Source organism: Phymastichus coffea, unplaced genomic scaffold, assembly GCF_024137745.1.
Source record: "Phymastichus coffea isolate CEN01 unplaced genomic scaffold, Cenicafe_Pcof_1.1 PCOF00043, whole genome shotgun sequence".
Lineage (NCBI taxonomy): Eukaryota > Metazoa > Arthropoda > Insecta > Hymenoptera > Eulophidae > Phymastichus > Phymastichus coffea.
In genome coordinates, this window is record NW_026706854.1 from 1,952,432 (window position 1) to 1,970,064 (window position 17,633).

A 17,633-nucleotide genomic window follows, 5' to 3' on the forward strand; every position below is an offset into this window, starting at 1 on the left:
CTAGTGATCTTTAATTGTTTGTTTTAAACTGATGTACAAGACATAGCATTTAAGCATTGAATGATAGATTGTTGCGTTTTGATTGCTTCCAAACTTGGTTCAACTAGTATTTTTCCAATGAATTTAGCATGTTCGATAAGCAGTGGCAGAGCTTCATTATAATAGCCATCATACATCTTCGTTAGAGCCGTGACTCTTTTTTTCTCGATTGAACTTTGAAGTAAATTATATAATTTGCTAATCCCACTTTTCTGCCCGCATTCTGTACACTCTAGAGTGTTGTGAGATTTGCGGCACTGTTTCAAACACCGCTTACACTTGAAACTAAAATCATTATTCTGCAATTTTGATGGCCAATCAAACGAACACGCTTCACATTGGCATTCAAAGTAATATTTCATTTTCAAATGTCTGCGTCTGTGATCTCTGTCGTTCTCTAGAAAATGTTGTCCGTAACAATCAAGGATTTCCGACCCTTTTGGTATAGAGCGCAACGACGTAACGGCGACAACACCTATAATGGATACATACAACAATAATTTGTACTTGTTCAAGATAATGACAACAGGTATAGAACTAACGTTCTTTTATATATCATACCATTGGGAAAGCAGTGCCTAACAACGTTTGGATAGCAACTATGATTGGTCAAACTGACGCTAGTATAGATAGCTCCTCCGACATTTCGCGGCTCAAATACCTTTGTTTCCTCGTTACGAACGTTCTCAACAATTTCATATGCATTGCACTCGATGGCTTGTATATTGCGTAGAAAACTTACTGCCAAGATATTCTCAAACTTTTCAGAGAAATCTACCTTTAAGCCAAGTTGCCTCAACGAGTAAATCAGGCAGCTTGCCAGAAAAATGGAACAAACTGCAGTATCAAGGTACGATTTCAACTGACGATCGGTGCAGTGAGTTTCTAAGCCAAACACTGTTTCGTAATTATCCGGCTCGTATTTATCCATCAGCAGCGTCACGTCAATCGAATCTTTGTCATTTTCGTGAAGGCGAATAAAGTCCTCGCCCAAACAAGCCGTGGCTACCGTTCTATAGGCCAAGAGAGCATTGCACTTTTGCAAATCGTTGTGGTAAAAGTATTTGAAGATTCGGCACTCGTATTTGTGGAATCTGTCCCATGCCTGCTGAGCACACTGCTCCGAGCAATACCTGACCTGCAACGGATAAGGGAATATGAGGAAAGGCTCGAACGGATGAATGGGCGCAGGCGCGAACAATGACCGTCGTGCAGGCGCTGCAAGGAATCTGCGTGACGTTGACAAGCCGGAACGACAGGTGACAGTTGGCGCAATTGGTGCGGAGGGCAGGCAGGTCGGTGCTGAAGGAGTAAGGCCGGTCGACGATGAGCACGCTGCCCGGCTCGATGTCGCGTGCGGCGCGCAGCAGCCGTCCCCGCGCGGGCTCGCGCGACAGGGCCAAGGTAGCCGAGCAGCAGCTCAAGAAGCGATGTGGCCCAGCGTGCAGGTCCGGCGGCACCGTCGACGGCCGAGCAGCGGCTCCGCGAGCGGCGTCGCCCGCGGGCGCCGGCTCGCTGTCCAGCAAGCAGCTCCGCAGCAGGCGCGCCTTGGCCGAGCGCGAGTCGTTAGCGCTAGCCGCGATCTCGTTGATGCGGCGCATGGCCTCGTTGAGCAGGCCGCGCGCCACCTCGGGCGCCTCGCCCGCGGCTCTGCTGCAGTGGGCGCGCAGCACGAGGGCCTCCACCCGCAGGGCCGCGCACTCCTCGTCCCGCTCCTGCACTCGCTGCTCCGCGTAGCGGCAGTCGCGGGCGCAGCGCGCCAGCTCGCCCGCGCGGTAGTAGTGGCGCATTCGGCGACCGAGGACCCGCCCGAAGAGGCCGCTCGTCGGCGGCGCCCGGGCCAGCGCCTCGGTCAGCTGCCCGCGCTCGAGCAGCTCCGTGGCCGCGGCTTCATTCTTGCCGTCGTAGTACGCCTCCAGCTCGTATTCGGGCAGCAGCCCGGACACGGCCTCCACGATCGCGAGCCGGTTGCCGGCTCGCGTGGCTTCCAGCAGGCGGCCTTTCCTGACTGCTTCCCAGCGCGACCACCTGTTCTGCGCAGCAGCCTTCAATTCCCCGAGGAGGCCACTGCCAAAAGTACAATGCGCGCACGTTCCATGTAGCCTTAGCAAAACTTCTTAGCGCAAGAGATGGCTGTTTAAATGACCCCGCAGGCCTCCTCGGTATATCAATAGATTCCATTTTGCATCTATTAATATTTGAGTATTACCAAAAGGAAGCGTGTACGATTTACGCTAATTCGCGTTCAATCAAGTGAGCCTGGCTTTAACTTTCAATCTTAAACCACTTTCATTCCATTTCTAATCAAAATCCATTTGCACTATCGGCTCGATGCAATTTGCTGTGCCTTATACCGAACTTGTTTACATTCCTCAGTGAAATCTAATCCGAGTCCGAAAGATTAAGGTGAGACTGTCACATAAGATATCGTTTGAAGTAACGTCTAATGGTTTTTTTATTGTACCTTTTATCGTCGAGTGGCAACATGCCTTATACTATGCGAGCGTCGATGCTCCGTTCCCGTTCCGACGATTAGCGGTGGCTGCTGCAGTTCACTTCTCGACGCACAACTACGGCTACAACTAGTGACGCTAAACTACAGCGTGTAAGTATAGCCTATCCTAAAATTAAAATTCCTTTGGCTCGTGCTTTATATACATATATATATTTAGTTTTCTCCCCGAAACGCCTCCCGTCATTTCTATATATACACTGGGCCGGTCATTCACTTTATTTCTTCACTTTGACGTAAGAACCGGGTGGAATAATCGATAAGAACGGTCCTACGTAAATCTGGCTCCGGTAAAAAAAGGAGCTTCGAACAATATTACATCTCATTGTATACAATTGAGGAAAACCATCAGATTCTCACTCTTCAAGAACTTCATTAGAACTTCTTAGTCTTAGAACTTATCTAAAGAGCACTAGAAGCAAGAATGCGAATTGTTGCAGTAAGTCCTGTTGCACAACCAATAAATACTATCGAAAACGTGTATCGCAAGTCTTGAAAATAATGCTGTGCGGATTATACTGACACTTGCAACCAATAAATGACTGCGCGTAAGTGTACATAACTGGGTTGAATTATTTCATTTGCAGGTCCACCAAAAATTATTGTAAAGCTTCAAATTTATTCTTTTTTAAATTTGCAACTACTCGCCAAATTACATCTCAATCAATGCAATAATGAAACGAGACCGTCTCGTTAGCATACGTTTTCTAATGATTGTGATTGATTGCTACGCACAAATGACACGAAAATTGGAATTTTATTATATTTCGAAACAATAAGGAGATCGGTGAAAAAACAAACGATCCATTGATTCTCGTCAGGCTTATATTTGATAATAACATGAGCAGAGACTGGGATTCTAATTTCTAATATGACCGATCTGTGGGCCGAATTGTAGCTGCGCTCAATTTATTATCGCTTCAACTAAATCAATCGTGTCTGTTTTATTGATGAAAAATCACAACATTCTCACAAAATAAAATATTTTTATCAACTGAAAAATATATATAAAGCATTTAAATTTTTATGATAAAAGCATTCATACAAAAGCTACTGATGATAAGTTAGAGTACGATACACGCAGCTTCACTCTAGTAACAGAGATAGAGGATAGAGAACACTAACATCAGCAGTATTTGAAAATACCACCAACCACCAACGACCAACGGATTGAACGGATGTATATCTTACATAGAGTAACGAAAAGAAATGGCTACCAAAAAATCACTATAAGGACATTCCGTTAGAAAATCGGTTCATTCTGATACTTTTGATGATCATTCATCAAGACTCGATTAGTTTCACTTTTTTATATCGAGGTTAACTATTACAGATATAAAAATCGATATTACTTGAGTCAAGTTGGTGATTTTTTTTACAAGTTGGATTCTCTGCGAACATGTACAAGTTCTCTAATAATAAACGAAGCAATTCGATGGTATAGTTTCGAATATAAAACGTAGTTACAACTATTGTTTATGTTTGATAATTTAACTATTTGTATTTCCGCAGCCAAAAGTCAGATATTATTAGGTTATGATGAAAACGAACTGATGTACATACAAAGTTAACTATTGAATTATATTTTTATTTGCACTGTTGTTTTTTTCTCTATTTGGAGTTCTTGTTGAGCATTTGATGTAATTTTAAGATTTAAAGAATGGAAGAGGATACAGAATATTTAAAATTACCCGTGGAAGATCGTTGTCTGCACAAGGTTTATTGTTCTTTTCATTGTCTATTCAAATTATGTTAAATATTTGATTTCATATATTCTTTAATTCTTGAATAGTTGTGGAAAGCACGTTTGCATGGTTATGAAGAATGCACAAAGACATTCAGATGTATTGATGATGAGAAATCACCTGAATGGAATAAATTTCTTGGTCTCGTTAAAAAGTTTGTTATTGATAGCAATGCAGCAGCACAAGAGAGAGGTTTGGAAGCAGTTTTGGCATTTGTTGAAAATGCTGCAGTTGCTGGAAAGTAAGTTTCAACTATCTTCATTACTGAATTATCAATTTTTATTGTGCTAATAAATATTTGATAATTGATTGTAGAACAGCCAACGATGTAGTCAGTGGCATTGTCACCAAGTGTATAGCAGCACCAAAGGCAAAGACAAAAGATTTAGCTATACAAATAATATTGATGTTCATTGAAATAGAAAAACAAGAAGCAGTTCAGGAAGAATTAATTAAAGGAACTGAAGTTAAAAATCCAAAAATTGTATCTGCATGTATTTCAACTTTGACACTTGCACTCAGGTATGTTGTTTTCAAACTCAATTGAAAAATATACAATAGCATTTATTTAATATCCTCTTTAATGTCTTAGGGAGTTTGGTACCAAAGTTATAAATGTCAAGCCGTTGATGAAGAAAATACCAATTTTATTGGAGGACAGGGATAAGGCTGTTCGAGATGAAACGAAAGCTTTAACTATTGAAATATATAGGTATTGTCAAGTTTATTTTAAATTTATAAAAGTGTTTGTTATACTAAGTCAGTCTCACTGACTTTTGTTGAAGATGGATTGGTACACCTTTGAAATCACAATTGAATGTTTTGAAACCTCTCCAATTATCTGAACTAGAGATGGAATTCAATAAAGTTAGTAATGAGAAAGCTATTGCAACGAGGTACTTGAGGTCTCAAAAACCAAAAATTATGAGTTGCATAGAAAATACAAATGACATTAACAATGGTAAAATAAATCCAATATATTTAATATCAATGATTTTAATACTTTAAAAATATTTCCAGATAATAATGTTGATGATGATGATGATGGTGTAAGTCAAGTTGAAGTAGATCCTTATGAATTGCTTGATCCCGTTGATATATTGTCACAATTACCAAAAGATTTTTATGATAAAGTGGAATCTAAAAAATGGCAGGAAAGAAAAGAGGCACTTGAAGCTCTTGATACATTGTTAAAAAATCCTAAACTTGAAAATGGAGATTACGGAGAAATGATTCGTGCTCTAAAAAAAGTATTTAATATTTATTTGAATATTTGAATTTCAATGAATCATTAATCAACTTAACTTTCATCAACAGATAATTTTAAAAGATTCAAATGTTGTTGTGGTGACTTTGTCTGTAAAATGTTTATGTGGTCTTGCTACTGGTCTAAAGAAACGTTTCCAGCCCTATGCCTTAACATGTCTTTCGGCTGTTTTGGAAAAGTTTAAAGAGAAAAAACAAACAGTCGTTCTAGTTTTGAGAGACTGTGCAGATGCTATATTTTTGAGTGTAAGATCGCATTAATGATAACGTCTTATCAGAAATCATACATATTTTATATAACATTTATAGGTTAATGTGGAACAAATTTTGGAAGATTCAATAGCTGCATTAGAAAACAAAAATCCATCAGTTAAGGCCGAAACTGCTTCATTTTTAGCTCGTTGTTTTGCAAATACACCTCCTGCTGCCTTGAATAAGAAGTTGCTAAAAGCATATACAGGATCATTGCTCAAAACTTTAAATGAATCTGATCTTTCTGTAAGAGATAATTCGGCAGATGCGCTTGGTACAGCAATGAAATTAATAGGAGAAAAAGCAATGTCACCATTTCTAGTTGATCTAGATAATTTAAAAATGGCAAAGGTATTTATGATTCCTATAATACTTTTGTTTTAAAAATAATTTCTTCCATAAATGACATGTTTTTGTTATTGATTGTAAGATAAAAGAAAGTGCTGAAAAAGCCGTCATTCATGTGAAAGTTGCACCAGCGCGAAAAGCTCCTCTGACTTCGGAGAGACCAAATACTGCACCAGCTAAAATTGAATCTCCAACCAAAATTGTAACAGAACAAAATAATTCTAAGCTAAAAAGGCCTAAAACTGCTGCAGTAATTAAAAAACCTTCAGCTACTCAAAAGTCCTCTAAAATAGATCAAAAGACTAGGAAAGTAATGAAACAGCAGCCTCAAGCTGAAAGAAATTTAAGTAATGATGAAATTGATGATATGGCAGCTGAAATGCTACCTTCAGACATTTTAACTGGTCTTGTAGACACTAATTGGAAAAATCGATTGGCTGCTGTTGAACAATTAAATAACGTAATAACGATCGAATCAAATAATTTGTTGTTTTCAAACTTGAATTTATGTTTTCTTATAATTTTTAGCATGTCAAGCAAATGGACCCAGCTCAAGTATCATCACAACTTATTGTAAGGGTATTGGCAAAAAAGCCAGGTTTTAAAGATACCAATTTTCAAGTGTTGAAGCTTCGTTTAGAATTAGTAAAAATGCTGGCAGAAAATTATTCATTTTCAAAGTAAAGTATTTACTAAACTTTTAAATTTGGTTATGATAAATTTTATATACTTTTTTAATACCATAGTACCGTAGCTGAATATTGTTTAAATGACATAACGGAAAAATTAGGAGATGCTAAAAACAGTTCGATTGCTGCGGAAACACTAACAGCTATTGCCGAAGTTGTTGGCTTAGATTCAGTAGCAAACGAAATGGCATTATTTGCATCTAATCAAAAAAATCCTAAAGTTCAACAAGAAACACTTCTCTGGATATCTAGAGCTTTGACTGAATTTGGCTTTGCGTGAGTATCACTCGATCGACGATTAATGATTTATTAAAAAGATGTTTATTAAGAAGTTGTTTTTTAAAAAGTTGTTTCACATTTTTAGAGTGAATACCAAATCCTTGATTGAACACGTTAAAAAGGCAGTAAGCGCAACCAATCCAGGTATACGGACCGCGGCTATAACTTTGTTAGGCACAATGTATTTATACGTTGGTAAATCGCTACTCGCATTTTTTGAGAATGAAAAATCTACATTAAAACAACAAATTGAGCAAGAGTGTGAAAAGGTTTGATGTTGAAAAACGTACTCGATATTTGATTCATTATAATAGAATTTATTTACAGTTTGAAGGTGAAGTGCCTCCAGCACCTATTCGTAACGTGAGGGGAAAGAAACAACGGTGTAATAGTGATGATAAGGATGATGATGAGGACGAAATTCAAGAATATTCACCGTCAGCGCAAAAAAGTCTTAGCGATGTCTTACCAAGATCAGATATTAGCAGTTTGATAACAGAAGCTTTATTAAATGAATTGAGTGATAAAAATTGGAAGGTAGGAATATCATATTTATCCTTTTAAAACATTGTATTTTATAAAATCTCGAAATTTTATCGTCGTTTTTAGGTTCGCAATGAAGCTCTTCAAAAAATTGCAAATATTTTAAATGAAGTTAAATTGATCAAAGGATCTCTTGGAGATTTGCCTCAAGGACTTGCTCAACGTTTGGTAGATAGTAATAGTAAAATCGCGCAGAGTACATTGGGTCTATGTGAGAATTTGGCTGTAGCAATGGGGTCACCTATCAAACAATACATTCGAGTACTTTTTCCTGGATTTCTACAATGTCTTGGAGATTCAAAAGTAATAGAACGTCATTTTCAAATGTAATAGCAATTAATTGATTTTATGATTTATTATGTCATAGGCATGGATTCGCACCGCCGCCATTTCTTGTATCAACAAATGGGGAGAACAGTGTGGTTACAAAGAATTTTTTGACGGTGAAATGATTGGTGATGCTTTAAAAACTGGTTCTCCTACTCTTCGAAGTGAACTTTGGACCTGGCTTTCTGACAAATTACCTGGAAGTAAGTCTTATATAATGAAATGAAACGAATTAATTAAACGTAATAATTCATAACAATTTCAGTACCTCTGAAACAAATATCGAAGGAAGAACTGACCATATGTTTACCAGTACTCTACAGCAATGTTGAAGATCGTAATTCCGATGTGCGAAAAAATGCTCAAGAAGCAATACTTGGTTTCATGATCCATTTATCCTACGAAAGCATGATGAGACATACAGAAAAATTAAAGCCTGGATCCAAAACTGCTGTGATTACCGTTTTAGATAAAATTCGACCAAACTTGCCAGTAAAACCTTTGCCACCTACAAAGAAGCCCATTGATGAGAGTTCTTTAAAAACAGTGAAAAGTGGTGGTGCTCTCAAAGTTGCCAGCAACAAATCATCTGTCAAAACAAAAGTACTTTTACTCTTATTTAGTATTTTTATTAGTCGTACTCATTATAAGCAATTATCAAAATTGCAGGGTGCCAAGTCTGCTGCTGCTACTACTAATCGTAAAAAAGATGACGACATTGATACAAGCCCTCTCTTAGCCGTGAATAACATGAAACACCAGCGTTCAATCGACGAACAAAAGCTGAAAATATTGAAATGGAATTTTACAACGCCTAGGGAGGAATTTGTTGAATTGTTGAAAGAGCTCATGCTTACAGCAAATGTTAACAAAACTCTGATGTCTAATATGTTTCATTCCGATTTTCGTTATCATCTTAAAGCTATAGATTCATTGGCTGAGGTAATAACTATTGCGTTAATATGATACGTAACTGTACAAAATTGTATATATACACATATATGTGTATATGTACATATATATGTATATTTTTTAGGATTTACCAGGCAACAGTAGAGCATTAGTATCTAATTTAGACTTGATTCTCAAATGGCTTACATTGCGATTTTTTGATACCAATCCGTCAGTACTTCTAAAAGGACTAGACTATTTACAAACAGTCTTTAATATTTTAATAGAGGACCAGTATCATATGTTAGAAAACGAGGCAGCTTCCTTCATCCCTTATTTGATAATCAAAGTATAATAGCGCCAAATTCAATTTTATCAATAATCCATTAAATGTTACATAATTTTGAATCACGTATTATTTAATATAGATAGGTGATCCAAAAGATGCAGTACGAAATGGAGTCAAAGCTTTATTTAAGCAAATAGCAGCAGTTTATCCTGTTAGTAAACTTTTTTCATACGTTATGGAAGGTTTAAAATCAAAAAATGCACGACAAAGAACAGGTTCATTTAATTTTCATTCTTATTCCATATATATTGATATAATTAAAACATTGATAAATAATATTATCACGCCTTCTTAGAATGTCTCGATCAATTGGGATCACTTATCGAGAATTATGGTGTAACCGTTTGTCAGCCATCTCCATCAGCAGCTTTGAAAGAAATTGCTAAACAAATAGCAGATCGTGATAATTCCGTGAGAAATGCCGCTTTGAATTGCATTGTTCAAGCATACTTTTTAGAAGGGGAAAGAGTTTACAAGCTGATTGGCCAAGTAAGAATCGATACTAAATTTCATACATGTCAAGTTTTTTAATGATTTATTCAAGTCATTGGTATGAATAAATAGTACATTGCGATACAAGTGCGGGAAAGTAGATTCTTGTGTCGCGTGGCGTTTACGCCCGAGCAAAGCGAGGGTGGAAAGGTATACGAGACGAGAAACTCTTTCCCGAACATGTGCCGTACCGTATTTTTTGATACGACGTGTGGAAAGTGCGATTTTCAACCCACGTTTTTTGCCGAGCGTGCGGGAACAACGCACTTTCCGCACGGAGTGTCGAAAATATTTTGTTATTCGTAAGAAATAAATTTTACGTGGTAATATTTTAAGCTTTAAATGTTCTTGTAATATAATGAACTATTAATGATTACTTTAAGATTTCAGAGAAAGATCAATCTTTGTTAGACGAGCGAATCAAGCGAGCTGCAAAAAATCGGCCTAATAAAACAGTATCTACAATAAAAAATAAGATACCACTGACGCAAATATCGGCACCTCCTAATGATAATGATGTAAATGAAAGTCAGTATGACGATGATACTGAAGATGAACAAAAAATTGAGGAAGATGTTGATGAGTGAGTACGATGTTAAATATGCAATTTTTACGTTTTGTTAAAATATTGCTTTCCTATATTTATTATTATTATTATTATTATTATTCATTATTTATTATTATTATTATTCATTATTTATTATTATTATTATTCATTATTTATTATTATTATTATTCATTATTTATTATTATTATTATTATTATTCATTATTTATTATTATTATTGTTATTCATTATTTATTATTATTATTATCATTGTTATTATTATTATTTATATAAGCTGATTTCATATCCTATTAAACAAAGCAGGCCAAAGATAGCTGTTACTCCTGAAGACGACGATAATAAAAAATTGGAAGCTACTTTTATTTGCGAAAATAAAGGCTATTGTGAGAAACAAAAATTGATAGATGGACGTGGTTACCATAAAAAAGATATCAAATTTTTGTCTGTAACTGAAGTCGGCGATGAAACGTTTGTTTTTATTTTATTTTTTTTCAACATTCTTACGAGCTTCAGAGCATATCGATATAGTAATAAATTGGCTTGATCTGTTTTGTTAAAGAGACCTGCATTAAATGAAGTCCAAAATTAACATTTATGTTCATCTATAACGATATACTCCAAAGTTCTCTTATACTTACAATTAGTTAGATCGTTATGTATGATGTATAAAACTGATAACTACGCAGCGCCAAGAATCGCAAATACAGCCCGTTTACTATATAATTTTTATGCATTGCATAGCTTTTATTTGTTTCTTTAGAAAAAGTAAAAAATTGTTAGTCTGGTTAAAATATATCAATGGTGTGCTTGTTTTACTAATTACAATTTTCATTACGACACCTTGTAATTAAAAAAAATGCATTTGTTAGACCATCATCGTATAAAAAGATACGCGGTTCTGGTATAATTTTTGATAATTAACTATATAAATTTCTGTAATTTGTTGTTCTAATAATAAGATTTTCATTGCAATGATGATATAACTTTTTTATACTTCCAGGTATGTTTCCGTAAAAAATACACAAAGTATCAAAGTATCTGGTCCATTTGGTTTGGATATGGACTTACTGCAAAAAATCGAAACTAGCGCTCCAGCAAAGTGCCGCGTACCTAAATTATTAGAACCAAATATAGATTTGAATGAGACTGTGGAAATGTTGAACCCTAGTCGTCAAAGACAGTAAGATTTTTTTATTGATAAATTATACTTCTATATGTCTTGATCATTATTATTATCAATTTCAAGAGTGATCCCAATATCTCCTCCAAAACTATTATCGTCTAATTCTGAAAGTATGTCACCGTCAAATTCTTCGGTTGGGAAAGAGGACAGTTTGGAAAGAACAGTGCTTGGAATGGCCAGTTTAGATCTTACAACAGCAATACAATCTATGAACGCTATGGAAAGAGTTAGTATTTCTGTGAAATATATGTTTTATATTATTTCAATTCATTTACAAAGACCATTTAAATTATGATTTCAGATTTTAAAATCTCATCAAGTATCGATGCTACAATCCAAGGAAGACAAATTTATCAGCTCTGTAAATATGCAATTGAAGCTGTTACAAACTTATCCTTTACATCAAGGAAATATCCTTGTATCAAAAGGATTTCGAACAACTTTTATGATTATCTTGACGGTAAATATTCATATATTTACAGTTATGTCTCGTACAATTTTTTTATTAAAATTTTGAAAAAAATTTGTTGTAGTTTTACGATACAGGAATACTTGGAAGAAATGTTCCTCTTCACCATCTCAAAGATCTTGTTGATCAAGTGATTAGTTTTTTAGCGGAAAATAAACTCAATCGATTAAACGACGCCGAGGCATATATCAGAGTCATAAACACAATAGCGGTGAAAATCATTGACAATTCAGATCATACTACTATAATATGGTAATAATTTCAACTTTTCCCAGAATCTATTGCATTGAATTCATAAGAGATTATTGAATTGACTATTTATATTGTCTTTTTTAGTGTACTTATAAAACTACTGCATGAAAGAGCCAATTCAAACGGTCCACCTAAATACGAAGATCTTGTAATGAAGTGTTTATGGAAAATTGTGAAAACAATACCTAGTTGGGCAGGAGACTTAAATTACGATATGATTCTTTTAGAAGTTCACAATTTTTTTAAAGTAAGTCTTAAAAAAATATAATTAATACTGTAACTGACTACTAGATTTTCATTTTTAAAAAGAGCAACGTTTCAATTTTATTTTGAATAAGGAAAACGAACTCTTTTGGCACCCGTGTGCTGGGAAGTTAAATACATGTCCGAGAAAGTGATTTTAGTTTCATATGATCTCTTCACCTTCGCTTCGCATCAGGCACAAAGTCCATGCGAGGCTGAAATTACTTTTTCGACAAGTATCGAAATCATTACATTACGAATAGAAATAAAATTACGTTTTTGGTTGTAGGACTATCCAAGTGTATGGTGGAAAAAACAAAAGAAACCAGATACTCCCATGCGAACAGTCAAAACAATTCTTCATACAATGACTAAAGTGAAAGGTAGCACAATATTGAGTCATTTGACTCAAATTAACAACACCAATGAATCAGAGCTACGTTCGTATTTAATGCGATTGATTGCGGTAAGCATTTTATTTATGATTTTTTTAGGAATGAAATCTACACGTAGATTTTATTTGCAGACTTTTAAACCAGATGAAGTTGGCGCAACTGCTAAAATACTATCGAAATCTTCCATCAACATCCAACAAGGACAGAGTCAGAAACATGTGTCAAAATTAACACAGCAACAACTATCGGAAATATTTAAAAAAATCGGTTCCAAAAATCACGCCCAAGAAGTAAGTTTGTTAAAAAAGTGTCAAATTAACATTTAAAAAAATAATTTCTGACTCGTTAAATTATCTGACCTAATATAAATACGTATTTCTCTAAAGGGACTTGCACAATTATATGATTTTAAACTTCAATATCCAGAAGCAGATGTTCAACCATTTCTAGAAAAATCTCATAAGTATTTTCAAGATTTCATTGAACAAGGTCTCAAAGATATAGATAACACAAGAAAAAATCAAAATATTTTATCCAGTCAAGTTAATAATTACAATGGTAGCGGCATGTGAAAATAACTTACAATTGCAAAGTACCGTTGTTTCGACTTATAATATAATTATAATATAAGAATTAACCATGGAAATTGTATAAACAGTACTTGATTAAAGTTATGGACAAAAACATCAGATCCATTGTGTAGGTTGCAAAGACTGAAGGATTTCTAATAGGTAAATGTTTAAAATAGGAGATCAATGTCAGTCTAGACTATTTCAAAAATAAAGTATCCCATATAATCCAAGAGTTAAGAATCATTTAAGTATTTTAGCAGCTCCAACTAAAGGATTTTTTTAGGTTATTATAGATGATCTTTTTTCTCACTCATTTAATTACATTGTTTTATTTAATATTTATAACCATATAAATGCGACCTATAATTTAGTGTAGTAATAATAATAATACTCATCAATTAAATGAGAGGGCTCTCTGTATTTTTAGTAATGATGTAAAACCTTAGATTTATGTAATCCAAAATCTGATAGTTGTAATATTTCCTTTTTAAATAAAATTAAGATTGCCATTTCAGTAACAGAAAAAATATTTTATTTTTTATTTAATTAAGATGGAAATAATAAACATTTGTTAAATAATTTTGTATCCTTATTAAACATTTTAATTCTCTAAAAGTTGCTCATTTTAAGTTTCACTAACATTATTTTAACGGTATAAATGATCTGCATGTAAATTAGAAGCAATTTCAGATTCCCATTTGTCACCGTTATTCAATAACTTTTCTTTATTGTACAACATTTCTTCATGCGTTTCTGTTGAAAATTCGAAATTAGGTCCCTGAAAATTTTAAGCATTTTTGTAATGAGCTGTGAAACTTTAGGAAAAAGAAAGGTAGTAAATTGGTACCTCAACAATAGCATCAACAGGACAAGCTTCTTGACAAAAGCCACAATAAATACATTTAGTCATATCAATGTCATATCTAGTAGTACGCCTTGATCCATCTGCACGTTCTTCAGCTTCAATAGTGATGGCTTGTGCTGGACAAATTGCTTCACAAAGCTTACATGCAATACATCTTTCCTCTCCAGATGGATATCTGTAAATAAGTCAATTTTATAAATAATATCGAACATGCAAATAAAGTAAATACATGTATAAATATTAGGTTAATAGTTCTAACCTTCTAAGTGCATGCTCTCCTCTAAATCTTGGGCTTAATGGTCCCTTTTCAAATGGATAATTAATGGTAGCTGGTTCTCTAAAAAAGTGTGCTAAGGTGATCCCTAGACCACGGAACAATTCTTGATAAAACAACGTCGATACAGCTCTTTCTGTGATATCTTTCCATTCCTGTCCCTTTTCAGGATTAACATCATAATACTTGCTGCGAAGACTAACTCCCACTAGAGCTGGCGTAATACGGGTAGACAAGAAAACTAGAATAACATAACATTTCATTCAACGTGTTTTAAGAGTTTAGAAATATTACCAATTATTTTGTTTTATTTAAAATTTATTGTTTAATTACAAAAAATCAAAGGAAAAGTTCACTGTCTCTTTAATAAGATTTTTTTCGCTATGCTTCTCTCCTATTTAGAATATGTTACCTAATATTAAAATGTATATCGATTGTTAACATTCGATAACCAAATAAAATAAAAACAATCAATTATTAAGATTCAAATTAAGTTACCTCTTGCAGGCAATAAGACGGACATAATCAGATTATGATGAAAACAGCGCACTGATGTGGAGTTTGACTTGTGAGTATCAATTCAATACTGATACTATTAGGCTTAAGGGCTTTATATATTAATAATGTCTACGAAAAGTTTTCTACTTAAGGCTCTTACACGTAATTAAAAAGAGAGAAGCCGAATCGGGTGCCGTGACGAACGAAACAATGAAATTAAAAAGCACGTGGAATTTTGATTTGAAAGGGTGATCTAAATCACACAAAGTTGCAGTATGATTTATTTTAAATATCTTAAGAAAAGTGCATTTTATTCTCTAAATATCAATAGAGTTATTCAGGCAGACTACACTATTCACACTCGTACAGTTCGCATGCGCAGCCCAAGTCCATTGTGTTTAGACCGTTTATAATTTATGACGTTAAATGTGTATGGTCAGTGTTATTTTTTAATATTGTTTACAAGAACATTTTTTTTGTCAATTCTGGTGACAAAAGTTAATTTTAGTAATTTTATTAAAATTTCAATTTAATTATTTTAAAGTATTTAAAACTTTATTAATAAAATGGTGGAGCCATTTGTGACAAGTAGTAAAGATGCTCAAGAAAGGTGTAGCCATTGGGTGAAGAATGTAAAAGAAGCCTATAATTTTAATGAACTTAATATTAAGCGCAAAACAGAAACTGAATCAGAAGAATGTATAGAAACAGACTCTGAATTTGATTCAGTTTCAGAATGTGGTACAAAGAGAAGAAAAGTTGGTGTAAAACTGAAGGCTGAAAAACTTGATTTAATTTGCGAATGGAAAGCATGTAATTTTACTTGTAAATTTGTGGATTTGTTTATTAAACATGTTGCTAATCATATTACTGAGCTAGCTGTGGAAGAAATCTCTGGATCAGAATCTTATGTTTGTTTGTGGTCTGGTTGTGATTATAACAGTGGAGTGAGTATAGACATTATGCGTCATGTAAATTATCATGCTTTCCATTCTAAATTAAAGTCTATAGGAGTGAATGTAAGGAATAGAATGAAACTCCCTGTATGTACATAAGTAATAATCTAATTTTATATTATAAAAAATTTCATTTGGCAATTATTTTATTTTATCATTTCAGAAATGTCAGCGTGACAAAGATTGGAAAAATATTTTGGAGTCACTTCCTGAACACGATTGTTCATGGGAAGGCTGCGAGACTGATAGTTTTAGTAACTATCAAATGTTTCTTTATCATATATTAACTCACGTAGAAAATAATCCTCGAGGAAATAAAGTTAAAGGTGGAATAGATTGCCAATGGTCTGGATGTAAAGGCAATTATGTTAGCTTATATAAACTTAGAGAACATTTAAGAGTTCATACAAAAGAAAAGATTATCGCTTGTCCTGACTGTGGTTCCATGTTTGCCTCCAATACAAAATTCCATGATCATTGTAAAAGACAAATATCTTTAGAAGGTGTGTATATAATTTCTTATTTTAATCAATCATGTAATGATAATATTCTTAAATAGTTCAAGGGTTTCAATGTTCTCACTGCCATAAATTTTATCCCACTGAATCTCTTTTACGAGAACATATGAGAAATCATATTTTCCATTACAAGTGTAATATGTGTGATATGAGTTGTGATTCACCATCTGGTTTAGCTAAACATATACTGTATAGACATACATCTACTAGAAATTTTCCTTGCAAGTTATGTTCACATGCTGCCAAATCACAAAAAGATCTTGATTCCCACATGACTTTACATTTTGATAGGTCAAATTATACCTGTAATATAGAAGGATGTCTATATTCTTGCAAAAATGCCTATACTTTAGACAGGTAAGCTTGACATATTAACGTAATATGGCTTAATTATCTCATTATTAAATTATTTTTATGTAAAACTAAAATTAGGCATGTAGAAAAGATACATCGTTTACAAACTCGATGGTACTGCTGCCATGAGTGTCCTATAAAATATAAAAAAAGTTATCCACTTACAAAACATTTGATGGAAGCACATCATCTTCAATGGTTAAAAGGTCATAAAAGATTTCAATACGTGCTTGAAGATGACGGCTGTTACAGACTTCAAACTATTAGATATGAAAGCACAGATGAAAATGTATCTACTTCATCACAGGGTGTAGACCAAGATCCTTTATCTACTGTAAACTATAAGGTAAATTAATTATGAATTTGTTTAATTTATAAAAAGTAGAGGGAACCCTTATTTTTTTCATTTTATAAAATCTAATTATGTTTCCAGGTTGCTGGTGAATTTAGTTATGAAAAACCAGCCAAATCACTTCCAACAATTCAAAATATTTTAATATCAATTGATGAAATTGATGAGCATGGAAATGTAATTGAAAGCCAAATTATTGAAACACAAGAAACCAATGTATTACCTCCATCAGTTGAACCCCCCATTATATTAACGTAATATAGACATCTATTAGTTATTTAAAGTTTAGTTACAGTTTTTGTAAACTTTTTTTGCATAAAATTTATAATCTAAATTAAAAATCCTCTAATAAAATACTGCCTTGTTTGAATTAATCTTTTTATTACATAAATTGTATAAAAAA

The 17,633-nt window shown here is 34.0% G+C and overlaps 4 protein-coding genes across 6 annotated transcripts; 2 read left to right on the forward strand and 2 right to left on the reverse strand.

Annotated features, from left to right (window-relative positions):
* Window positions 1–18: 18 nt before the first annotated feature.
* Window positions 19–2,636, reverse strand: LOC131664267 (SET and MYND domain-containing protein 4-like). Its single transcript, XM_058935229.1, has 4 exons — window positions 2,504–2,636; window positions 1,245–2,106; window positions 601–1,177; window positions 19–514 (listed from the first exon to the last, which is right to left on the reverse strand). Exons 1-4 carry the CDS (start codon window positions 2,524–2,526, stop codon window positions 24–26), a joined length of 1,953 nt encoding a protein of 650 aa, XP_058791212.1. The 5' UTR covers window positions 2,527–2,636; the 3' UTR covers window positions 19–23.
* Window positions 2,637–3,755: 1,119 nt separating this feature from the next.
* LOC131664182 (protein mini spindles) lies at window positions 3,756–13,414 on the forward strand. 3 transcript variants are annotated; one of them, XM_058935072.1, is made up of 32 exons: window positions 3,756–3,989; window positions 4,064–4,117; window positions 4,203–4,268; window positions 4,344–4,537; window positions 4,612–4,818; window positions 4,889–5,008; window positions 5,082–5,257; window positions 5,317–5,546; window positions 5,614–5,808; window positions 5,872–6,165; window positions 6,245–6,622; window positions 6,691–6,842; window positions 6,909–7,127; window positions 7,216–7,399; window positions 7,458–7,667; window positions 7,740–7,976; window positions 8,041–8,203; window positions 8,266–8,603; window positions 8,670–8,942; window positions 9,037–9,240; window positions 9,320–9,455; window positions 9,536–9,729; window positions 10,116–10,315; window positions 10,600–10,767; window positions 11,300–11,479; window positions 11,546–11,708; window positions 11,784–11,942; window positions 12,016–12,203; window positions 12,288–12,450; window positions 12,736–12,912; window positions 12,973–13,131; window positions 13,228–13,414. In XM_058935072.1, exons 3-32 carry the CDS (start codon window positions 4,212–4,214, stop codon window positions 13,411–13,413), a joined length of 5,904 nt encoding a protein of 1,967 aa, XP_058791055.1. In that variant the 5' UTR covers window positions 3,756–3,989; window positions 4,064–4,117; window positions 4,203–4,211; the 3' UTR covers window position 13,414. The 3 variants fall into 3 exon arrangements, with proteins under 3 accessions (XP_058791055.1, XP_058791056.1, XP_058791057.1); XM_058935073.1 differs by having other exon boundaries at window positions 4,064–4,268; window positions 10,603–10,767; XM_058935074.1 differs by lacking the exon at window positions 10,600–10,767 and having other exon boundaries at window positions 4,064–4,268.
* Window positions 13,415–13,924: 510 nt separating this feature from the next.
* Window positions 13,925–15,198, reverse strand: LOC131664185 (NADH-ubiquinone oxidoreductase subunit 8). The gene is made up of 4 exons (XM_058935079.1): window positions 15,051–15,198; window positions 14,538–14,793; window positions 14,261–14,453; window positions 13,925–14,191 (listed from the first exon to the last, which is right to left on the reverse strand). Exons 1-4 carry the CDS (start codon window positions 15,073–15,075, stop codon window positions 14,060–14,062), a joined length of 606 nt encoding a protein of 201 aa, XP_058791062.1. The 5' UTR covers window positions 15,076–15,198; the 3' UTR covers window positions 13,925–14,059.
* A 351-nt stretch (window positions 15,199–15,549) lies between these two features.
* On the forward strand, window positions 15,550–17,604 carry LOC131664184 (histone H4 transcription factor-like). Its single transcript, XM_058935077.1, has 5 exons — window positions 15,550–16,093; window positions 16,170–16,509; window positions 16,566–16,881; window positions 16,957–17,224; window positions 17,312–17,604. Exons 1-5 carry the CDS (start codon window positions 15,617–15,619, stop codon window positions 17,486–17,488), a joined length of 1,578 nt encoding a protein of 525 aa, XP_058791060.1. The 5' UTR covers window positions 15,550–15,616; the 3' UTR covers window positions 17,489–17,604.
* The last annotated feature ends 29 nt before the right edge of the window (window positions 17,605–17,633 follow it).